This window comes from Myotis myotis, unplaced genomic scaffold, assembly GCF_014108235.1.
Source record: "Myotis myotis isolate mMyoMyo1 unplaced genomic scaffold, mMyoMyo1.p scaffold_m19_p_4, whole genome shotgun sequence".
Classification (NCBI taxonomy): domain Eukaryota; kingdom Metazoa; phylum Chordata; class Mammalia; order Chiroptera; family Vespertilionidae; genus Myotis; species Myotis myotis.
The window spans coordinates 118,012,983-118,036,911 of NW_023416346.1; the positions used below are offsets into that span (position 1 = coordinate 118,012,983).

The window sequence follows — 23,929 nt, forward strand, 5'->3', positions numbered from 1 at the left end:
CAGCTGGGCTGTGTGGGCTCAGGAAACGAGTTACGGAGGCAAAAGAAGTGCCCTAGAAAGGTCCTTGGAGCTGAGGGGAAAGGGAAAAGTAATGCACCTGGGAAAGGAGAGGAGGGAAAGGTTCGGTCATGCTCCAGACAGAGAGAGACAGAGACAGAGAGAAAGAGTGTGTCTTCATTGTATTTTTAATTGTTGACAGTATTACAGATGTCCTCCATTTCCCCCTTCCCCTTTGCCCACCTCCTTCATTGTTTTTTTATTGTTCTTGATTGTTTTTCACAAGCACTTATCACATAGACGTATAAACTGGGTTCACCGTCTATGTTTTGACTAATCTCAGCCAGGAACTGGTAATATATTTCATTCCTCATATTGGACATCTTGGCAAATCAAACTCTTATTTTTACAAGTGCTTGTTTCCATGACAGAATAAAATAAAATGAGTATAGTTTATTTCTTGTGAAGATCATTATAGAGTGTTGATGTGCTGATAACCCTTAAACTACCAGATAAATAATTTTTCATTTGAAGACAGACATATTAATAGCCTACCGGTTCTTTAAATTATTCATGTATGTTCATAAGTAACATCTTAATTTTATTAATTTTATAAACACTTATTTAGTGCTTATTATGTACCAGGAACTAGTCTCAGTACTTTAAAAATATTAATTCATGGCCCTGGCCGGGTGGCTCAGTTGGTTGGAGCATTGTCCCATGCACCAAAAGGTTGTGGGTTCAATCCCCGGTCATGGCATGTACAGGAGGTAACTGATCGATGTTTCTCACATCCATGTTTCTCTCTCTGTCCCTCCCTATCTCCCAGCCTCCCTTTCTCCCCCTTCCACTCTCTAAAATCAATAAAAACATATCCTCGGGCGAGGATAAAACAATATATTAATTTATGTATAATCCTCATCACAGCCTTGACAGGTACTTTATTACCTTCTCTTTTTTTGAGGAAGGAAGAGAGGGAGGGATGGAAGGAGGAGAGAGAGAGAGAGAGAGAGAGAGAGAGAGAGAGAGAGAGAGAGAGAGAGAGAGGGAGAGAGAGAGAGAGAGAGAGAAAGAGAAAGAACGAGAACATTGATGTGAGAGAGAAAGATCAATTAGTTGCCTCCCATATGCACCCAAACTGGGGATTGAAGAACCTGGATATGTGCCTCGATCAGGAATCAAACCCACCACCTTTCAGTGTATGGGATGACGCTTCAACCAACTGTGCCACACTGGCCAGGGCTATTACCTTCATTTTTTTAAACCTAAGGAAACTAAAGAACTCCTGATCTTTTATCTGGATGTGTGTGACTGGACATGTGTCATTGTTACCTGTTATTTCCCATTGATTCAGAACAGTAGTCATTATTTGCAACATGTAGTTTTTTCTTCTCTTGAACTCATAGTTCAAGAATAAAGGTTCTTAAGAAATACTCCATTATGAGTTGTGTTGTTGTCTGCCAAGGCAATTAGTCCATTCCCCAGCACTCATAGCCAAGTCATGTTACCAGAAGCTAGGCTTCAGCTTCAGTGCAGTCCTATAGTGTCTCTTCTTTCCCATTTCTTTGTGATTTACCCCCTTCAGCTCAGCTCACCAAAGCCATCTGGTTGTCCTTCTGTCATCTGCTCTGTGTAAAATTGAAAACACCATGCTGATAGGCAGAAAATAAATGGAAGTAGAAAATTGTCTCAAATGACCCACGCAAAAAGATGGAAACTTAAAACTAGGTTAAAAGCAAAGTAAGCAAAAGGCCAGACAGGAATTAGTACCAACAACACAAGCCCTATAGCAGTATTTAAAATGACCACATTTCCCAAAGAACCCAGGAAACGGAAAACTAGGATGTGTCTGGTATTCTCTGGGGGAGAGAATTACTGAGTACTCCAGTTCGTTCAGTTCCGCATACGTCACCATAATGTCAAGCATTGAAGATCAAGGCTGATTAAGACAGTGGTCCAACCACTGCTGCGTATAATAAATCATTCAATATTAGTGCAAACACAGAGGTGGTCACAGACCACTGTAGAAGGTACAGAGGAAGGAGCCTGGTTTAATAGAGATTGGGGAGCTGGAAGCAGACAGGGAAGGATCTCTGTGATTAATCTTGAAGAAACCGAGGTAGCCACACCAAAACATGGGGGTAAGACTTGGGCAGCATTCCACACAGCAGGCACGGCACCATCAAGGCTTGGATGTATGACTCAGTGTTGCGTGTGCCGGGAACTGGAAGCAGATAGAGAGTGCTGAAGATGAGGTCGAGAAAGAGATGTGAAGGCTTTTTAAGTCATGACCCAGCTAAAAGCTATTTGTTAATTTCATGCATTATTCATCAATGCCTGGCAGTGTTTTTAATAAATTATCTGTTGTACGAACATTCACTGTTACCACTGAGGAAAGTCACATAGAAGTCTGAGCAGTGCACCATTAAGGATTGTATGTTCTTGTGGAGACATAAAATACACCCCTGATTGATTAAACACAAGGTAGAAGTAGTATCAAATTATGGTACAGAGAATAAATATGAGACTTTAGAGGAGGAAGAGAGGTGTGGGCCGTTGAGCATAGGAAAGGCTTTTCTGTGTGATTAGGACTTAAGCTGGCTGTTATTTGATGGGATTGGGAGAGGAGATGTGGCATCATGCAAGTATAAGGCATGTTCAGACGTGGCAGATAGGCCTACGTGTTGCCTTTATTTTTATTTATTTTATCACTATCAATAGTGACTATTTGCCACATATACTTGTGCTACAAGTTTCCTTCATTATCCAAATTTATTCTCTTCTTGAGTTCGAATAATTTCAGATAGCAAAGTATGCTTTTCCCCCTGAGCCTAATGTTTTTAGTTCCTTAGTCTCAGAGAGCAGGCAGCAAAGCTTCAGAGAGTGATAAATTTATCCAAATCTATAGGCTTACCCCATTTTCTTGTGCTTTACTTTATTGCATTTTTTTTTTTTTTTTTTTACAAATTGAAGATTTGTGGCAACCCTGCTTAGAGCAGGTCTATCGGTGCCATTTTTCCAACAGACTTTAGATGATGGTTAGCATTTATTAAGCAATAAAGTATGTTGTAATTAAGGTATGTACATTATTCCTTTAAACCTAATGCTACTGCACACTTAATAGACTGCACTACAGTATAAACATAACTTTCATAGGCACTGGGAAACCAAAAAATCATGTGGTTTGCTTTATTGTGGTGGTCTGAAACCAAACTTTTTTTTTTTTTTAAAGAGTTCTTAGATTTTAGATGAACAAATGGTTTGATGAAAATCTTTAGTTATTTTTTAAAATATTTTTATTGATTGCAAAGAGGAAGGGAGAGGGAGAGATAGAAACATTAATGATGAGAATCGTTGATCAGCTGCCTCCTGCATGCTCCCTACTGGGGATCGAGCCTGAAAACCCCGACATGTGCCCTGACCTGGAATCTCCTGGATCACAGGTCAATGTTCAACCACTGAGCCACAACTGGCCGGGATGAAACCAAACTTTTTATATCTCTAAGGTATTGTGTTTGGATGACAAGAGTTTGGATAGCAAGGATCTCTATTTGTATTTCTCCTCGTGTGAATAGTTGATTCTGGTCTGTAGCCTTTAGGAATATGAAGGTAATCTGACATTACTGTCAGTAGGTTGTCAGACCAAAAGTGTTTGGAAATTGGATACTTGGTATGTGAATAGTAAATCATAAGGCATGTTTTGGCATGGCAGATAGGCCTATATGTTGCCTTTATTTCATGTTTATCATATAAAAAGAATGTGTTGAAAAGAAGCATATTAGCAGAAAGCCAAGAATACATTATTTAAAAAGCATCTGATACTATATATACTAGTTATATTTAAGATATTTTGGTTTGTTTTTTAATGGGCAATTTATGGAACTGTTTCCTGGTCTGATTCTGTTGTAGACAGCTATGAATTTCTCCAAAATGCTCCTCCTGGTTTTTTTCCAAGACTTGGCGTTATTGGTTTTGCTGGCATTGTTGGACTCCTTTTGGCTAGAGGTAGGTACAATTTTGTGAGTTAAAAAAAAACACCAGTTCATAAGGGAGAGAGAAGATACATATTTGGTTCTTTTCATTTACCAGTTTTTAGAATGAGTTCGATCCTGGGTATGGCCTTCTTAATATATAATTGATATAGTTGTTTTCTCCAATATATTTGATTTTAAGCATATATAGAAATTGTAAAAAACCAAACAAAACAAAACCTTGAAAAGTTATATATTCTTGGTTGAAAAAAAATTAGTTATCCTTTATAGGCACATTTACTTGATCAAGTTACTATTGCTCTTGGTACAGAAAGAGTGAAGTTTTGTTAACCAAAGTCTGTCATACCTGAGACGCTGTTTTTAAATTTTCCACTCTTAAGAATAGGCTATTAATCACAGTAAATAGAACAGTGATTTCATAGAAATTTTTTAAATTTTTTGATTTATAAATTTTTTGTAGCTTTAGTCCTTGAGCATATAAAATTTTTTAAACACTTAAAAGTAAAAGCTAACAAATGCCAACGTAAAAATATTACTACACTACACTGATGGACTATAAAACATTTATAGAAAACCAAGGATGAAAACATCGTTCACTATAATGAAATGAATTTGTTATGCACTACTTGATGATTCACTGATTGTGAAATCCAGATTTTACATAATGTCCTAAAATAGAAAGTTTATGAACTCTGTAATCAAATCCCCATAAAAGGTAACTATAGACACTATAGTTTGGTATCCATTCCTCCACTTTTAACAATCTTCGCTGTACATGCCTTAACGGTAATATTAGAATCTGGAGAAACGCAGCACTGGTGCCACTCCCCCAACCTGTGAAATGAACTCTTGTTGGAGTTTCTGCGCCATCTTCCCATCTATATCAGAATTAAATTTAGAGCCCTGACTCAGTTGGTTGAGCACTAAACGTCCCATGCACTAAAAGGTCAAGGGTTTGATTCCCAGTCAGGGACATACCTGGGTTTCGGGTTCAATTCCCAGTCTGGCTGGGTGTGTATAGGAGGCAACTGATCGTTGTTTCTCTCTCTCTCTCTCTCTCTCTCTCTCTCTCTCTCTCTCTCTCTCTCTCTCCCTCACCCCCCTTCCTTTCTCTAAAATCAATAAAAAGCATTTCCTTGGGTGAGGATTTAAAAATACACACACACACATAAAACCAATAAACAGCCTTTATATGTTATCCTGTGTAAGTATTAATAATAAACATCGCACTAGCATCTATATGCATCCCATGTAAAAACACGTGTCTCTCAGTGGAGACTATTTCTCATGTCAAGTCAATTTCAAGTGTATTTCCCTGTTTCACCCTCTACATGTTTTCTTAACCTCATTCTCAGGTTTTTCCCAGCTCTCCATCCTGCTCAATTCCCCTTTTCCCCAGGCTGCAATCCTCTCAGTCTGGACTGACATTCAGCACAGCTGTTTTCTTGGGACACGGCTCCACACTCTGTTGGGTGTGACCCCCTTTTCCGGTTCCATGTCATCATCTCCTTGGTTTGCTCTGCCATGCTGTTGAACTACATGCTTAAGTCACTTTCAAAAAAGCCTATGTTGGAGGTAAACTTTCCAAGTCCTTGCAGGTCTGAAAATTGCGTTCTGCCCTCATACCAAATGATAGTGTGGTTGGGCATAGAGTTTGTTTTCCATCAACGCTTTGAAGGCCACGTATTCTAGCTCAGGAGTTGCAGATGTGAGAGTCAGAAGCCAGGCTGGAAGCTTGTTCCTTTTGAAGTAATTCCTTTTTTTTTTCTTTTTATGGAAGCTTTGAGGAGCTTCTCTAATCTGCAGTGCTCTGAATTTCCATGGTGCTGTGACTACATATAGTTGTTTCATTCCTGGTTAGGCATTTTGGTGGCTTGCAGTCTTCAGCTGCAAAAAGGCATCTATCTACTAGTATCTTGTATTTCTTTGAAAATTTACTCTTATCTTTTTCCTTCCCGGACTCATATGCATTAGTAATTAAGTTGTTTAAACTAGCCCTGTATATATTCTTATTTTATTTTATTCCTTTTGATTTTTTTTACTTGGCCATTTGCAAGACCTCTTTCTTGTTCTCTGAATGTTCCTTTTTCTTAGAACTTTTTTATAGTAGCTTCTTTTTTTTTAAATATATTTTATTGATTTTTTACAGAGAGGAAGGGAGAGAGATAGAGAGTTAGAAACATCGATGAGAGAGAAACATTGATCAGCTGCCTCCCGCACATCTCCCACTGGGGATGTGCCCACAACCCAGGTACATGCCCTTGACCGGAATCGAACCTGGGACCCTTCAGTCCGCAAGCCGACGCTCTATCCACCGAGCCAAACCGGTTTCGGCTATAGTAGCTTCTTGAATTTATTTGATGATACTTAATTATAGGTTTAGTTTTGTTTTTAATTTCTTGTTTCCTATAGGGTCATTTTTTCCTTGCTTATCTCAGTTTTCTCTTTTACATTGCAGGCTTTCCTCAAATGACTAGTGATCCTTGGTTGTACAGTCATGTTTAAGAGCAAAGCGATTGAAATGCCAATAGGAACTTTTTGGGTATAGATGGGGCTTGCTGGCAGGCAGGTTCTACCTCGGGATGAGCTAAATGGAAACTGACCTTAATATGAAAGGTGCCTACCCTTAGTGCCTGAGTGAGGAAGACTCTATCTACTCTCAGGCACTCACATGTATGTGCGCACTACACCACATATCTTGGTTCTCAACAAAAATCAATGGCATTTCTTTAGAGACAACTCATCCACTTTTAAAAATTTATTTTTTTATTATTGATTTCAGAAAGGAAGGGAGAGAGAGAGAGAAACACCAAGGATGAGAGAGAATCATTGATTAGCTGCCTCCTGCACACCACACACTGGGGATCGAGCCCATAACCCAGGCTTGTGCTCTGACCGGGAATCGAACTGGGACCTCTTGGTTCATAGGTCGACGCTCAGCCACTAAACCACACTAGCTGCGCCATTCCATCCACTTTTTAAATTTTTGCCTGGAGAGACGCCTGGCCACAGGCAGTTTTGCGCTGGGCTGGTGTGGGGGAAGGAGAAGGTCAACTGGTCCATGCACAGGACTTGAATTTATACCCCTGTCTTTTGTTTTGTTTTGTTTCGTTAATCCTCATCCAAGGATATTTTTCCATTGATGTTTTAGAGCAGCGGTTCTCAGCCTGTGGGTCGCGACCCTTTGGGGGTCGAACGACCCTTTCACAGGGGTCGCCTAAGACCATTGGAAAACACATATATAATTACATATTGTTTTTGTGATTAATCACTATGCTTTAATTATGTTCAATGTGTAACAATGAAAATACATCCTGCATATCAGATATTTACATTACAATTCATAACAGTAGCAAAATTACAGTTATGAAGTAGCAACAAAAATAATTTTATGGTTGGGGCCACCACAACATGAGGAACTGTATTAAAGGTTCGCGGCATTAGGAAGGTTGAGAACCACTGTTTTAGAGAGATTGGAAGGGAGGGGAGAGAGACAATATTGGTTGCCTCCCACACCCACCCGGACTGGGGCCATGGGTCCCATGGAGTTTGCAACCAAGGTACATGCCCTTGACCTGAATTGAACCTGGGATCCTTCATTCCCCAGGCTAATCTCTATCTATTGAGCCAAACAGCCCAGGGCTACACCCATGTCTTGATCCCTGATTGCCCTCTCCACCTTCCATAATACCTGCCATATCTGGGCTGCTGGGACATCCTGCTCCCTCCTGTGCTACAGCCCCTCTCTCCTCAGGACTTCAGGGCTGTGTGTCCTCTTGCTTCCGTCCACTCTTCATTTTCTTTCTTTTTTTAAAATATATTTTTACTGATTTCAGAGAGGAAGGGAGAGGGAGAGAGAGATAGAAACATCAATGATAAGAGAGAATCATTGATCGGCTGCCTCTTGCACGCCCCACACTGGGGATCGAGCCTGCAACCCAGGCCATGTGCCCTGACTGGGAATCAAACCGTGACCTCCTGGTTCATTGATCAATGCTCAACCACTGAGCCATGCTGGCTGTGATGGGGAAAATGAGACATTTCTGGGGGCTAGCAGTCTGAATCTGTGCCATTAACCTAATGCACATTCTTATTAGCCTATAGTCTAGCCCAGGGGTGGGCAAACTTTTTGACTCGAGGGCCACAATGGGTTCTTAAACTGGACCGGAGGGCCGGAACAAAAGCATGGATGGAGTGTTTGTGTGAACTAATATAAATTCAAAGTAAACATCATTACATAAAAGGGTACGGTCTTTTTTTTTTATTTTTAGTTTTATTCATTTCAAATGGGCCGGATGCGGCCTGCGGGCCGTAGTTTGCCCACGGCTGGACTCTAGCCACTGCCCCTTTAATTGTCTGGTCCTGCAAGACCTGTTTACTCCCGTTCCAGAGAGGCCATAAGCTATCCCCAGATGGAGTTATCATTGCTGGTGCCAGGCCAGGCCTTTAGTTGTGGTCTCAAGGCCACAGCACATGGGACTCTTTAAGAACTTGCAAAGGGGACTGGAAAAACCCTTATTTGGGCGACAAAGAACTGGAAAAAGCATAAATAGGGAAAGCTTCCTCCATGATTTTTTGCTCAGAATTTGAAAGACATTTTTCTCTGGGCCCGTGCATAATAATAATAAAGTATAACTCCATTTCTCTAAGCGTCTTGGTTTTTCTCCAGTCTTATGTAACAGCTGGGTACACTCTCCATTTTCTAAAAATTGGTTGATACTTCTTATCTGTCGGTGCCCCCTCCACACATTTCCTCTTTGTTGTGGGTTTATTATCTGTATTTTCGTCTTGTACTGTTATTACCACGGAGTATTAGAAAGGAGAGGAGAGGAATGCTTGTGTTCGGTATGTAAGTAGGAATTCAGTTTACTATAAAAGAACATACAACCTTAGAAACCAAAATTTCATGTGGTTTTTCTTTTCAAAACAATCTTTTTTCCTGCTTCCTTGAAAATGGTGGTTCTCTTAAACATTGCACTGATGAAAGAAGCCAGTCACAAGGACCACATATTATATAATTCACTTATATGAAATATCTAACTAGGCCAATCCTTAGAGATAGAAAGTAGATTAGTGGTTCCCCAGGACTGGGAGTGATGGGGGAATTGGGGGCAACTGCTAATGGATGTGGGTTTCTTTTGGGGGTGATGAAAATATTCTAAAATTAATTGTGGTGATTGTTGCACACCTCTCTGAATAACTAAAAGCTGAATTGTACACTTTAAAACACTTTGAACAGGTAAGTTGTGTGAATTCTATTGCACTGAAGCTGCGAAAATTTGGTGGTCCTTTTTTCTTATTTAATATATTTTTTATTGATATTTTACAGAGAGGAAGGGAGAGGGATAGTAAGTTAGAAACATCAATGAGAGAGAAACATCGATCAGCTGCCTCGTGCACACCCCCCGCAGGGGATGTTCCCGCAACCAAGGTATATGCCCTTGACCGGAATCGAACCCGGGACCCTTCAGTCTGCAGGCCGACGCTCTATCCACTGAGCCAAACCAGCCAGGGCATGTGGTGGTCCTTTTTTATGTTTGATATTAGTAGGTACATTTTTCTGTCAATCTTAGGACCAAAGAAATTTTATTCAGTATTAGATATACAGGCAAATTGTGATGGTAAAGGTGGACCTTTTATTTAATAGGTTCAAAAATAAAGAAGCTGGTGTATCCACCTGGTTTCATGGGATTAGCTGCCTCGCTTTATTATCCACAACAAGCCATCGTATTTGTCCAGGTAAGTTAGACCCAGTAAGTTAAGCTGTCCCTTATTCTTGCTTATGTATGTATGGGTTTACTGCTTACTTTTATTTTATAGCTTTTATAACACCAGACTAAAGTTTATTTGCACATATAAATGAATAGAGCAAATTTAAATGTTCTCCACTATGTACTTCAGCTCTGGCTCTCCTTTCAATCATGTCATTATTCAGAAAATATACAGTAATTTGGATATTAATTAAAAAAACACCTTAAGATCCTTTTTTTGCATGTTGACATGGAAGTCTAGAGACTCAAATTTCAAAGTTGATATTTATGGGTCATTCTCAGTTCAGGTGTCTCAGGCCACAGCGCCCTCCTTGGAGTTGCAGGCCTGGGCCTGTGCTCGGCCCTTTGTGCCTTCTCCCTGATCCTGGAGCTGGCCTCGCTTCCCTTGCTAGGTACTTCAGGGAGTGCAGTCCCGTCTGCTGGGAGCACTGCTCTCAGGGCTCTCAGTTGGCTACTCCTTTCTCATTCTTCAGGCCTTAGCTTGATGGCATGCTGGCAAGTAGAATACAGTGGCAGGCAACATGGATGGCTACAGCTGATGTCTTAGTCAGCTCGAGCTGCCATAGCAAAACACTACAGACTGTGGGGCTTAAATATAGAAATTTATTTTCTCACAGTTATAGAGGATGGAAGACCAAGATCAAGGTGTCCTCAAGGTTGGTTTCTCTTGAGGCCTCGCACCTTGGCTTGCAGATGGCCGCCTTCTTGCTGTGTCTTAACGTGGCCTTTTCACTGTACACTGTAAACCTCATTTAACATTAAAAGGCCCTATCTCTAAATATAGTTATGTTGTGGGGTAGGACTTCAACATATGAATTTTTAGGGCACATAATTTAGTCCATAACAGCTGATCCCTGGACCAGCAATATCAGGATCACCAGGGAACTTGTTAGAATTGCAAATTCTTATGGAACCTGCAGGAATCATCCATGTGGACAAATGAAAAATGCCTTTTGTCTACAAATTGCAGTGATCCTACATAAACATGGAGGCTTCTGTCTGGCTTAGGACAGCTGGCTAAGTCTGAGGGTTCCCCTCCATACAACCTTTAAAACCAGCACTCCAGGTGCTGCTTAGTTTAATAACTTGCCAGTTAAGTGCACTGGATTATTAATGGACAACCAAGTGAGGTTTCTTCTATGTCCATCTTAACTGGTTTTTGAAAATAGTAGTCCACTGTGCTGATTGCTGCTAACAGGGTACAGTTAATGACCCAGAGTTGATGTGAAGAGTTTACACAAGTTAAATCATATTTGATTCTGCTGAAATGCACCTGAAGCTGACAATGAGAGAAGACAGAAGGTGTCACGTTGTGTCTCTCCCAACGTCACCATGGGTTTTGGATTGTTTGAGTATTTTTTCTTTTACTCTTTTCCTCCTTTATGACCTCTGCTGACATGGAAATACCCAGGGAACACTCCCCCGTCAGTGTAACTCTATAGACTGCTGCGGTTGGTGGTGTGGTTATCAAATTTTTGTGATAAACGCATTCTTTTTTTTAAACACATTTTTTTAAATTACTATTTTTTAAAAAGTATTTTTTTTATTGATTTTACAGAAAGGAAGGGAGAGGGAGAGAGAGAAATATCGATCAGTTGCCTTAACCAGGGATCGAACCTGCAACCTGGGCAAGTGGCCTGATTGGGAATTGAACCGGTGACCCTTTGGTGCACAGGATGATGCTCAACCAACTGAGCCACACCGGCCAGGGCAAGAGAAACTCATTCTTTGGATAAAAATAAATGAAATGTTTTTAAAGTTGGAGAAAGAAATGCAAATTCTCAGGCCCCAACCCAGACCTACTGACTCAGGCACTGAGAGTTAGGGCTAGCAATCTGTGTTTTAGTAAGCCACCAGGGGATTTTAATCTATATGAAGTTTGAGAACCACTGATACAAACTGGATTCCTTTAGGGCAGTGATGTCTGAACGTAGTGGAACTCTAGACATGGTGTTCCTTGGAAAATTGGCAAGAATGAAGCAACCTGTAGGTTTTGAGTTCCTGGACAGCTGATGGAGACAGGGATCAGTTGCCAGAACTTGCGTATCACATGGAGACTCGGTCCTAGGAGGAGGAGCAGTGCTGCCACCAGAAATGGGCACTGAGGGCTCTGAGCCAGGCTGACATGACACTGAGCTCCCTGGAGTCCTCGTGACAGGATTGAGTGTAGATTCCTGGATTGTGCTGCAGTTGTAGATGGGACCTTAGTGATTCCAGTTATGGGAAATTGATGGCTTTGGTGGAAAATTCCAGTAAGATCTCTCTAGCATGGTGTTGACATTTTTTATTGAAGCCCTGAAGGCAGACAGTTTATGTTCCTCTGTCTTTCAGCCCCAGCTCAGGAACACTCTGTCTGCTCTAGGTCATAAAAATAATCTAACATCATGTCAATCTGCTATGGTTTAAACAGTAAATGGATAGGGTGGGCCTGGCTGCTGATTGACAGGCACAGGTGGCTGCCCTCTGAGTAAAAGACTTTTAAAAAATCCTATATGCCATAGCATATGTTGAAAAATATATTTTGTGTTCACAAACAAGATAGTAGGATGCAAATCTGAGTTGTATTCTAATTTATTTTTAAAGTCAGTGGGAAGGAGTTTTGTCTTTTATTTTGTACCTAGGGTAAGTCAGAACAAAACAATTAACTTTATTTTCACTAGGTATAAAGCATTAGTGATCCGTTTGGGATGTTGAAAAGTTCCAGAAATGGATAGTGATGATGGTTGCATACATTGTGAATGTATTTAATGCCACCAAATTGTACACCTAAAATGGTTAAAATGGTAAATTTTATGTCATGCTTATTTTGCCTCAGTAAAACAAAACAAATATCAGTGATTGAAAAAGATTTTCTGATATCATTTTAGTGTCATTTGGTTCCTATTTCATAGTTTAAGTTTTGTGTGTTTTTCTATGAATAGTGTGACTTTGGACAAACCTCTTAATCTACATTCTGTTTTCTGTTCAGTAGTGTTTGGATGAAAGTACCATAGAAAACCCTTAAAGTGATGGTGAATGTTATTTTCCTCTCAGAAATTTATAACACCGGAAAGTGTCATATATGTGGTAAATGTTTGACATGTCTCCCTGTGGGTCCGAGAATCATATCATATATTTTAAGAATGGTTGGAGCACCTGGAAGAATATAACTTGTAAGAAATCAGCATGTTACAACTACCACTGGATTTACTAGCACTGTGTATAGAATAGAGATAATTCATGTGAATGTGCTTTGTAAACTAAAATGCTATATATGGATAAATTATTACAAAAATTAGGAGGAGAATAATAACTTTTCTGAAAATTTGAATTACTGTCATGTGGAAGAGTAATCAACATTCTTTGTCATAAACAGGATCAATGAGTGCAAATTACTGGAAGCTTTTTTTTTTTTTTTTAAGAAAGCTCAATAATTTTTTAAAAAATTTCCAACCATTAAATCTAGCCAAAGGTGGACAAGTGCCTTTTAGGTAGTGAACTCCCTGACCCCTAAATATTCTCTGACTCTGGGGCCTACATCTCAGGATGTTGTAGAAAGGATTTTGGATCAGGAGGCAAAATCCCTGTAGAAACTTGAAGACTTTATATTTTGAGGGACCTGGGAAGACTGAGAGCATCTTCATTGGGTTCTCCAGTTTTTTACCTAAGCCCCTAACATGAATGATTGATTTTCAGCTTGGCAGTGTGACTTTGATTGGCTGTTATTTGCTAGATGTGGTAGGTAGAAGCCTTCTTTCTGTGTCTGATTTTCAGGAATTTCCCATGTCAGCAGTGATCTACATTTTTTCCCCTTGAAATTATGAAAGTTTGCAATATACACCTAATTGATGGCAGATTATTTTAAATAACTACACACAGCAAAGTATTTTTCTTCTTATTCTATCCCTCTTACTATTTTTTATTTGCTCATGTTGCACAGTTTTAATGTGTATGTATGTTTCCAGACTTCTGTGGTGATCATATGCTTAAATATAGTTCTATTGGAAACAGGAAAGTGGAAAATTCTATTCCTTACCAGTCATGTACTGACTAGCAGTGGATCTTTTCTATTTTGTTTCAAGGTCAGTGGGGAGAAATTATATGACTGGGGTTTACGAGGATACATAGTTGTAGAAGATTTGTGGAAAGAGAACTTTCAAAAGGTAAGAAAGACCTTTTTCATTATCTTCCTTTTGGTTTAAATATGTGGTTTCTCTAGAGCAGGGGTGAGGAACATCTGGCCTGTGGGCCATATAAGGCCCGAGAAATCATTTGGTCTGGCCCTGCCAAGGCATTAGGGCTGAATAAATTAAAAGTTTGACCAAATATAGCAGGCTAATTTTTAAGTTGATAATTTTGTATGCCCATGAATGATGTTATAAATATCCAAATGGCTCTTGGCAGAAAAAAAGGTTCCCCACTCCTGCTCTAGGATTTTGTAAAATTCTTGATAACCCTGTTGTTCAATCTTGCCTTTTCTGTTTATTTATTTGACCTCTTACTCAGATTCTCTGGTGACCATTAGTGGAGAAGCAATAGAACTTCTATGCTTTTCCTTATTATCAGCAGGTCTGAATAGATGGTAACCATAAAATGCATTCCACAGCAGTCTTATACCATAATTGCCATTGTATTATATTAATAATTTGTTTAATTAGATTGTAGCATAGTATCTGAAAGTTTTATCAAAACTGGATAGGAAGGGAACATTTGTGCTGCTAGGCCAAAGACATATAACCAAGTCTCCTCTTGCTGTTTTACCTGCCATGAGCTCCTGTTCTTTCCTCTAGCAATACTGTATCTCAGCTACAGACAAGATTATCTATCTGGCTGATGGACACGTGGCAGAGGTTGCATAACTATAAGGAGGTGTCATCGTTTATCTTTTCTTACAGCCATATAGCTAATAGATGTTGCCCATGTTTACTGGAATTTTCTCTTTTCCTGATAAGAATGAGCACAGAACAAGACATCATGTCTCCTTCAGGCACTCAGAGGCACAGCTTGCTAAGGAAGAATTAGACTTCTTATATTAGCATAACTTCTGCATTGTAAATTGAAGGAAGTTAATTTTGACTACTATCATCTCAAATCACAATAAAAATATAAATATCTCAAAATTAAAAACCAGAATTTGGTAATTTGGAAGTAATGTTATAGAATAAATTTATAAGCCCTCCTCATTGTATACATAAATAATCTTCCAGTGAAATCTTTTTTTTGTATTTGAATGCTTTTTTAAAATTATTGACACTATTACAGATGTCTCCATCGCCGCCCCCCCCTTACCTACCTCTGCTCCCCGTCCTCTGGCCATCACCACTTCCAGTGAAATCTTGACAAATTTTTGTACTGGTTTCTAAAGGAATTAATCTCTATTGAGCCTATTTAAACCAGCTCTTGAGTAGGAAGTTCTGTATTAATATCAAATGCCCTTTGGTAATCCCTTTTAAAGACTCAACACTCATTGTTTTACTTTCATTTCTCTGACATTTTCTTTAGAAGCTTCCTTTCCTGTTTTAAAAATTCCTCAAGTCCACACTGATTTTTATATGGGAAAGAAAATACTAGATTGTCAGGGAAGCTATACACAGCCCTAGAAAGAAGTGTGAAAAGTGAAACTCAGCCTCAGTTGTGCGTGTTTACTGTGTGGTCAGGCCAACACATGCACACCAAAGCCAAGCGGGGTTCCCCTGGAGCCTCTCAATTGGAAATAGTTTTCTCTGTTCTGATTCAGCCCAGCGTACAAGCAATGGGACCATAATTGGATTGCAAGTCAAACAGGCCAGCATTTTATGATAATTGGAAAATGTTAGATTTTAAAGCTACTCAAATTTATATACTTGCTTTTGGGGAGTGAGATAGTAAGGGGAGTGTGATAGTAAAAATCTTTAATTAGCTCATGGTTGCTCTGCATTTCTTTCTCTTGTTTGTTTTTTTAAGCCCTTGCTCTCTTCCGAGTCATAGAGAACTCATGTTCTTCCATTTGTTTATTCTCAAAACATAATTTTCTTAACAGCTGTTTGTTCTCAATAAAAGGTAATAAAGTCAATGATGATCACCTAAACCTTTAGCGCAAGTTTTAAATGAAAAAATAGCACAAGGCTCTAATCCAAGATTTGATATACTTAGATTTCAGGAATTATTTGATAAAGAAATGCCTTTGTTTTTTATTGATTTCTCTGCCCTCCTCTTATTTGATTTTGTGAGTTTCAGTGTCTTTTTTTGTTTTATTAACAAGAACAAAGATTTAACCTACCCTGGAACAGAAATCTTTTAGGTCCCAGGAACTATCTCTTTGATGGAAACTGGGGGACACTTGCCTGGCTGGTGTGGCTCAGTGATTGAGTGTCGACCCATGAAACAGGTCACAGTTGGGTTCCCCGTTGGGGTGCATGCCTGGGTTGTGGGCTCGATCCCCAGTAGGGGGCATGCAGATGGCAGCTGATAGATGATGTTCCTCTCTTATCAATGTTTCTGTCTCTCTATCCCTCCCCCTTCCTCTCTCTCTAAAAGTCAATTAAAAAAATTTTATACAAAATTTAACAGCTGATAGCTCAATTTTGAAAATGAAAAATGTATTTTAATAAACACTGCATTTGTAATTATTCAAAGTGTATGTTTACATTTTGGGGGATACCATATATATATATATCAAAATATAAATAAATACATAGTTTATCTAGAGGGAGTCTTACTATATGTCATTTTTAACTTGTTTTGTTCCCTTAACATTATGTTCATTGGCTATACATGGCTGTAGCTGCTTCATTTTCACTGCTATGGAATATTTCTTTGATGGAAAATGCCCATGTTGATGGCTGGTTGGGTGGTTTTCATTGTATTGTTGTTGCACACAGACCTGTAAGCGTTTTTGTACCTGTGTCATGGTTTATTAAGAGTTTTATAAGGCTTGGATTCTTTTTTTTTTTTTTTTTAATTGATTTTTTACAGAGAGGAAGGGAGAGAGATAGAGAGTTAGAAACATCCATGAGAGAGAAACATCGATCAGCTGCCTCCTGCACATCTCCCACTGGGGATGTGCCCGCAACCCAGGCACATGCCCTTGACCGGAATCGAACCTGGGACCCCTCAGTCCGCAGGCCGACGCTCTAGCCACTGAGCCAAACCGGTTTCGGCAAGGCTTGGATTCTTGATTCATAGGGTCTGCACCTCAATTTTACTAGGTGGCTCCAAGTAGGTTTCTAAAGTGGTTTCCATTTCTGCCGGTTGGCTGACTTTAAAATAGTTTGTGGGTGTATGTGTGGTTTTACTTTATCCCCCAATTTTTATTTTGAAAAATTCTCAAAACTACAGAATAGTTGCAGGAAGAATACAATGACTATACCCCTCCCTTAGATTCACCAATTAATACTTTGCTACAGTCGCTTTATTTTCTTGACACATGCGCGGGTGCTCACACACACTTGAGCTTTTCTGAGCCATTTGAGAGTTAGTTGTAGATGTCATTGCACTTTCCACTCATATCTAATTCAGCACGTATTTCTAAAGAACATGGACATTGTCTCATATAATCACAATAGCATCACTGTATTCAGGAAAGTTAACATTTCGCTGTTTTACATGAACATTACCTAATATACAGTCCATATTCAGTTTTCTCCAGTTGTCCCAAGAATGTGCTTTCCTTCAACAACTTAATTTTTTCATAGCTGAGGGTATTACTATAAGGCAAACACCCTTAAACCCATCATCATTAGGACAAAAAACGAGAACTTTGCCAACCAGAAGCCCCTGCATGTAGTCCACCTCAATCTCAGTCCTCTTCCTCCACCCAAAAATACCTACCATTCTGACTTTTATACTAATAACTCTCTTCTCTTTTTTTTTAATATATTTTATTGATTTTTTACAGAGAGGAAGGGAGAGGGATAGAGAGTTAGAAACATCGATGAGAGAGAAACATTGATCAGCTGCTTCCTGCACACCTCCTACTGGGTATGTGCCCGCAACCAAGGTACATGCCCTTGACCGGAATCGAACCTGCAACCCTTGAGTCTGCAGGCTGACGCTCTATCCATTGAGCCAAACCGGTTAGGGCTTCTCTTTCTTTATGGCTCTTTCATCTAAGTATTTATCACTATCACTTTAGTCTTGCCTGTTATTATTTCTGGCTTCATATGTCTTTTACTATCCCAGTTTTATAAATGAGGGAACTGCATTTTGGAGAAGTTAATTAATTGATCAAAATAATTCAACTGGTGAGGGACTCAGAAATTTAGGGGGACTGCTGTACCTCAGAGGTTTGGCTGGAAATCCCTTTTCACATGGCAGAGCATACTAGTTAGGAAGAAATGTTTTGATTAAAACAAATATTTCAATTTTGCTAATATAAATTATCATTCATGCTTGTGGACAAACATGAATTTTCTACTATAGCCTAGCCAAGCTGACACATCAAACTAACCATCACTGTGTTGTTTAACTTATTCCTCTAGCCCTGTGTAGTCCAATATGGCAGCCACTGGCTGTTGAGTACTTGAACTGTAGCTAGTCTGAATTGAAGTGTGCTATAAGTTTAAATTCACACCAAATTTAGAAGACATGATAGAAATAAAAAGAATGTAAACAATCTCATTATTTTTATATTGATTATATGTTGAAATAATATTTTACATACGTTGAGTCAAATAAATGTATTGATTACTAAAAGAACAATGAAACCTAATATATATATTAAAATTAGATTATAAGGAGAATGATAGAGTTGTAAAATATTTTAAATAAAATTATTTCTCTGAACCCATGGGCATAGAAAATAGTGTGGTTAAGGCCTGGGGTGTGGGCTAGAAGGGGTCAATGGAGGAAAAAAAGGGAACACCTATAATACTGTCAACAATAAAGATTTTTAAAAATAATTATTTGTCTGAAAATGCAAAAAAGTTCATTTCTGGCTTATGCTAAATCACAAACTGTCTTTTGAAGTTAGAATGTTGTTTTTTTCTGAGATCATGGAGGTTTCTGCCAAGAGAGATCTGATTTGTAATAGGGTAGATATTTCTTTAGTGAGATATTTGACGGTCATGCTTTGTTATACTATAAATGATATGTAACCAAACAAGAAAATTTTCTTAGCAACAGAATTGTTTTCCTCAACCAGAAAAATGTTTATATATGCTCATTTCCTCTTTAAAAAATATTTTTTATTGATTTTAGAGAGAGAGGAAGGGAGAGGGAGAGAGACAGAAACGTCGATGAGAAACATTGATTGACTGCCTCCTGCACTGGGGATTGAGCCTGCAACCTGGGCATGTGCCCTGACCGGGATTTGAACCGGTGACCTCTTGGTGCATGGGTCAGTGCTCAGTCCACTGGGCCACACCAGCCAGGTGTGCTCATTTTCTTAATGTCCAAAAGATAAAAAAGCTTATGAAGTTAGCCTCTTAAATTTTTTTTTAAAAAATATATTTTATTGATTTTTTTACAGAGAGGAAGGGAGAGGGATAGACAGTTAGAAACATCGATGAGAGAGAAACATCAATCAGCTGCCTCCTGTACACCCCCTACTGGGAATGTGCCCGCAACCAAGGTACATGCCCTTGACTGGAATCGAACCTGGGACCCTTCAGTCCGCAGGCCGACGCTCTATCCACTGAGCCAAACCGGTTAGGGCATAGCCTCTTAAATTTTTGAGATTGAGATTCTGGCAAGTATAGATAGTAGAATATATAAGAATGTCACTAGAAGTACTTGCGAAGCATTGTGTTAAGGTAAATCAGACCTAAAGTATATTTAACTAGGTAGAGAACCACATAGTGTGTGTTTTTTTTTAAATCCTCACCAGAGGAAATATTTTTCCCCATTGATACTTAGAGAGAGTGGAAGGGAGGGAGGGGGAGAGAAAGAGAGAGAAACGACAATGTGAGAGAGACACATCAATTGGTTGCCTCCTGCACATACCCCGAGTGGGCCGGGATTGGGCCTGCAACCCAGGTACATGCCCTTGAACCAGAATCAAGCCCGGACCCTTTGGTCCATGGGCTGACACTCTAACCACTGAGAACACCGGCGAGGGTGAGAACCACATAGTGGGTTTTTTTTTAAATACATATTTTTATTGATTTCAGAGAGGAAGGGAGAGGGAGAGAGAGATAGAAACATCAATGATGAGAGAGAATCATTGAACGGCTGCCTCCTGCACGTCCTCCACTGGGGATGGAGCCCGCAACCCCGGCACGTGCCCTTGATTGGAATCGAACCTAGGACCCTCCAGTCCGTAGGCTGACGCCCTCTCCACTGAGCCAAGCCAGCTAGGGCCATAGTTTTTATGACACCCAATTGTTGGACATAGTTATCTCATCTCCATAAGTCTCTTTTTAATTTTTCTTGTTCTTTATTAATTACATACCCAAACTTATTTTATATACAAATGCTCGAATATGGTGTTTTAGGAGGTCCTAAGGTATTGTGCCCGCGTGAAGCTTATATATTAGTGAAAGATTCAAACATGAGTGTACGATTTACCCAAATCAGGAAGCTCTTGGGTGCTACGAATGTGAATAAAATGTTCTTATCTAAACCAAAGGGCAGTGGACCGGGGAAGCCTAGATCTATATTTCGGTGGGCAAAAACTGGGATTGATCAATCTACGTCAAGGGGTACATTTTGCAAAATTCTCATCACAGAAAAGAGCTTGGCAAATTGAAAGAGCAACAGCAAGAAGGCCTGTGGGAGTGTGTGTGCGTATGAGAGAGAGAGAGAGAGAGAGAGAGAGAGAGAGAGAGAGAGAGAGAGAGAGAGAGAGAGAGAGAGAATGGCTCTGGAGGAATAGAGTAAGGCACACAGGTAGTGAATGCTATAGAACTCTGTTTAGAGCAACAAGTAGACTGGGGTATTGTATAATGATCCATCAAACAATACATATGGCCTTGTTCCCCAGAACTTAATCATCAAGTGGATATGGTCTGTAGATATGGTTGGTGATCATGATATAATTTATCCTCCAAACTAGGGTACTTTAGAGCAGGGCTGAGGAATGTCCGGCCCGTAGGCCATATAAGGCCCATGAAATCATTCAGTCTGGCTCTGCCAAGGCATTAGGGTTTAATTAAATGTTCGACCAAGTATAGCGGCTAATTTTTAAGTTGGTAATTTTGTGTGGCCCACAAATGATATTATTAATATCCAAATGGCCCATGGGAGAAAAAAGGTTTCCACCCCTGTTGTAGAATGTGAAAGGGTACACTGTTATGCTGGGACAATGGGTATAAACCAGTATAACTTGGGCAAGCCAGGGTGTATGATCCCCATGCTTAGAGACCAGTTCTCAAACACTCCAGTAAGCCTGAAGTTGCCTAGAAACCATGCTCTGAAATTACAGGATTAGTCACATGTTTCTGCTTTCTCACTCCCTCCACCTCCTTCACCCATGGGTAGGAGAACCTGCACCAAGTCTAGACCACAGAATCACAGCCCCATTGCCCACTTAACTGCAGCCTAATGTTTTTCAGGTTGCCACCTCATGAGAGCTCAGATCCTTGCTGTACATCAGGCCTTACTAAAATTAAAGTCTTAAAAACATAGGAAAGATAGTAAGGCCTTAAACACTTAGCACATAAACTCCCACTAGAAACTTTCCTACATCACTTCTCATGGATGACATGACCTAATTATATGTTCCCAGATGGCGGCCAGGCAGAATGGGTGTGATCTGATTATAAGCTTTTTCAGAATAAACATGTTTTGTGACTTGGCCCCTATGGTGGATGATACACAGAGTGGCGTACCTACAGGACGCATCCCTGTAGTTGTAAACCTTGTTTAACAATGACTATGACATGAAGTAGTCCAGTAATCTTTTCACTGCTGGTTTTATTTTATTTTTTATAGAGTCAGCTGTTTGGCTGACTTAGTATAGTGAGTTTTGATGGAGTTTTATTTCCTGATCCCCTCTGTGCCTGTCACTCTTTACAGCAGGGCCCTCCTGGAGCCTTAGTAATTCCTTAAGTTTACTGAGAAATGGGTCACTTTGTATTATAATATTTAGTGTTTGATTCAACCAGATGCTGAAGACTGGCACTATTTCCTTTCAAACTGTACTAATATTCTTACTTTTTGTTTTACAAGCCAGGAAATGTGAAGAATTCATCTGGAAATAAGTAGAATACTCCAGGTTCAGCCCATTTTAATCAGGTAAAGAATAGGAAAATTCTGGTTATTTTAGTATTGTTAACACCAGCTAAAATGAGCTCTTTAATTAATTTAATCAATTCTATAAATGAATTATAGCAGTTTCAACTTTATGTGGAAACATAGGGTCAGGATGGTATTTCATTCCATCTTTAATTTCTGGGTTTAAGTGCCACGGCATATAATGGTGTTTGTTCCTGAGAGGTACCTGGGTTTTTTAGACACGATTTCAAACAATTGAAAAATGCCATTATTTCTTAAGTTTCTTTTTTCAGACTTCACTATAGTAGGTACAGTTGTACTCATCTAATACTCATTCATTAAACATTCGTTGAATGTATCACTGTTGTAGAGAAGCTCTAGATTTAATAGAGATATTATCATAATTGACAGGGAATTCATAGGTGTACTTAATTCCTTCTTTAAAGATTGAGTAACCTGAGGCTGGGGAAATTTAAGATGACGACAGATGAAGTCAGAAAAATCAGTTTGATTTCTTCTGGTCTTATGCTCAATTTACCATTTATTTTCATTCATTTAATATTTACTCATCAAGTACCTACTAAGTACAAAACACTAGTTATATTATTTTTGGATACATATTAAAAATTGTATGGTAGCACTTGGATTTCCAGGTAATTAGACCATATGGAATTTGGAAACAATCTAAATAATCAACTGTAAGAAAATGGCTTCTCATGGTATATCCATAAACAGGAATGTTATTATGTTTTAGTAACATTTAATTGCATGGTAATATGTACACAATTATTGTTAAGTGGAGAAAAAAGGAAAGTATGATACACTTTTAAAAAATTTTATTGATTCATTTTAGGGAGAGAGAGGAAGGAGGCAGGGAGGGAGCGAGGGAGGGAGAAAGAAAAACAATGATTTGTTGTTCCACTTATTTATACATTCATTGCTTCTTTTTTTCCCCCATTGTTTGCTTCTTGTATGTGCCCTGACTGGGATCAAACACACAACCTTGGTGTATTGGGACAATGCTCTAACCAACTGAGCTACCCGGCCAGGGTGATAGTATGATACATTTTTTGAGAGGATAAGGCCCAGGAAATACAGCAAAATATTTAAGTAGTTCTCCCTTATTCAGAACTTCGATTTCTGTGATTTTAGTTACTTGTGGTCAACTGTGGTCTGAAAATATTAAATGGAAAATTCCAGAAATAAACAACAGTGATCGAACTCCCGGTCTCCTGGTCAAACTCCTGAGGGGACACTTTGCATAGTAGCCTTCTCTCTCTCTCTCTCTCTCTCTCTCTCTCTCTCTCTCTCTCTCTCTCTCTCTCATAATATATATATTATGGCTGCAATTTAAAATTCATAAATACCCCAGGTTTGAGGTTTTTCTCTTTCAAGCTGTCTCCCTAAGTTTGGAGACCCAGAGAGTCATATAATCTTTGAATTTGAGAAGGGTCATCTGACCCAATTCCCAGCCTCAAGTGTGTGCTCCCACTTTTCACCTTCCCTGATAGAAAACTCACCCTACACACATGCCCAGTTGCAGGTTCCATCCCCAGTTGAGGGCCTGCAGGAGGCAGCCAATCAATGTTTCTCTCTCCTTGATGTTTCTCTCTCTCCCTCTCCCTTTCTCTCTCTCTCTCTCTCTCTCTCTCTCTCTCTCTCTCTCTCTCTCTCAAACCAATATATTATAATAATAATTTTATACTTACTACATGTTGAAATTATGGTGGTATTTTGGATATGTTGGGTTAAATAAAATCTATTATTAAAATAAAAAAAAGAAAACTCACCCCACAGAGCAGCCATTTTGCATAGTTCTGATTTTTAGGAAGCTGTTTCTTATACTCAGTGAAAATATGTCTCCTTATAAGTCCTACACAGTGGTCCTGATCCTGCGTTAGGGATCACAGGAAACAAAAGCAGATCTGCTTTCACATCACAGCCCTTCATATAGTAACCCCAAGTTAGCAGTTCTCAGATTTTGTTAAACAAACAAATTATCCAGGCAACTCACTAAAAGGCAGAGGCCTAGGCCCTACCCAGAATCAGCATCTCTAG

The 23,929-nt window shown here is 39.3% G+C and overlaps 1 protein-coding gene and 1 non-coding gene across 4 annotated transcripts in view; both read left to right on the forward strand.

The window, feature by feature from the left end:
* Positions 1 to 23,929, forward strand: part of APOO (apolipoprotein O) — a 58,227-nt gene that overhangs the window by 31,207 nt on the left and 3,091 nt on the right. The window contains exons 5-8 of one of the 3 annotated variants that reach the window (XM_036305770.1): positions 3,907 to 4,002; positions 9,637 to 9,728; positions 13,822 to 13,902; positions 21,827 to 21,892. In XM_036305770.1, coding sequence (XP_036161663.1) covers positions 3,907 to 4,002; positions 9,637 to 9,728; positions 13,822 to 13,902; positions 21,827 to 21,862 — 305 coding nt within the window. In that variant the 3' untranslated portion in view covers positions 21,863 to 21,892. The remainder of the gene's footprint in view (positions 1 to 3,906; positions 4,003 to 9,636; positions 9,729 to 13,821; positions 13,903 to 21,826; positions 21,893 to 23,929) is intronic. The other 2 variants (XM_036305772.1, XM_036305771.1) reach the window with 2 other exon arrangements.
* LOC118654901 lies at positions 10,667 to 10,806 on the forward strand. The gene has a single exon (XR_004967144.1).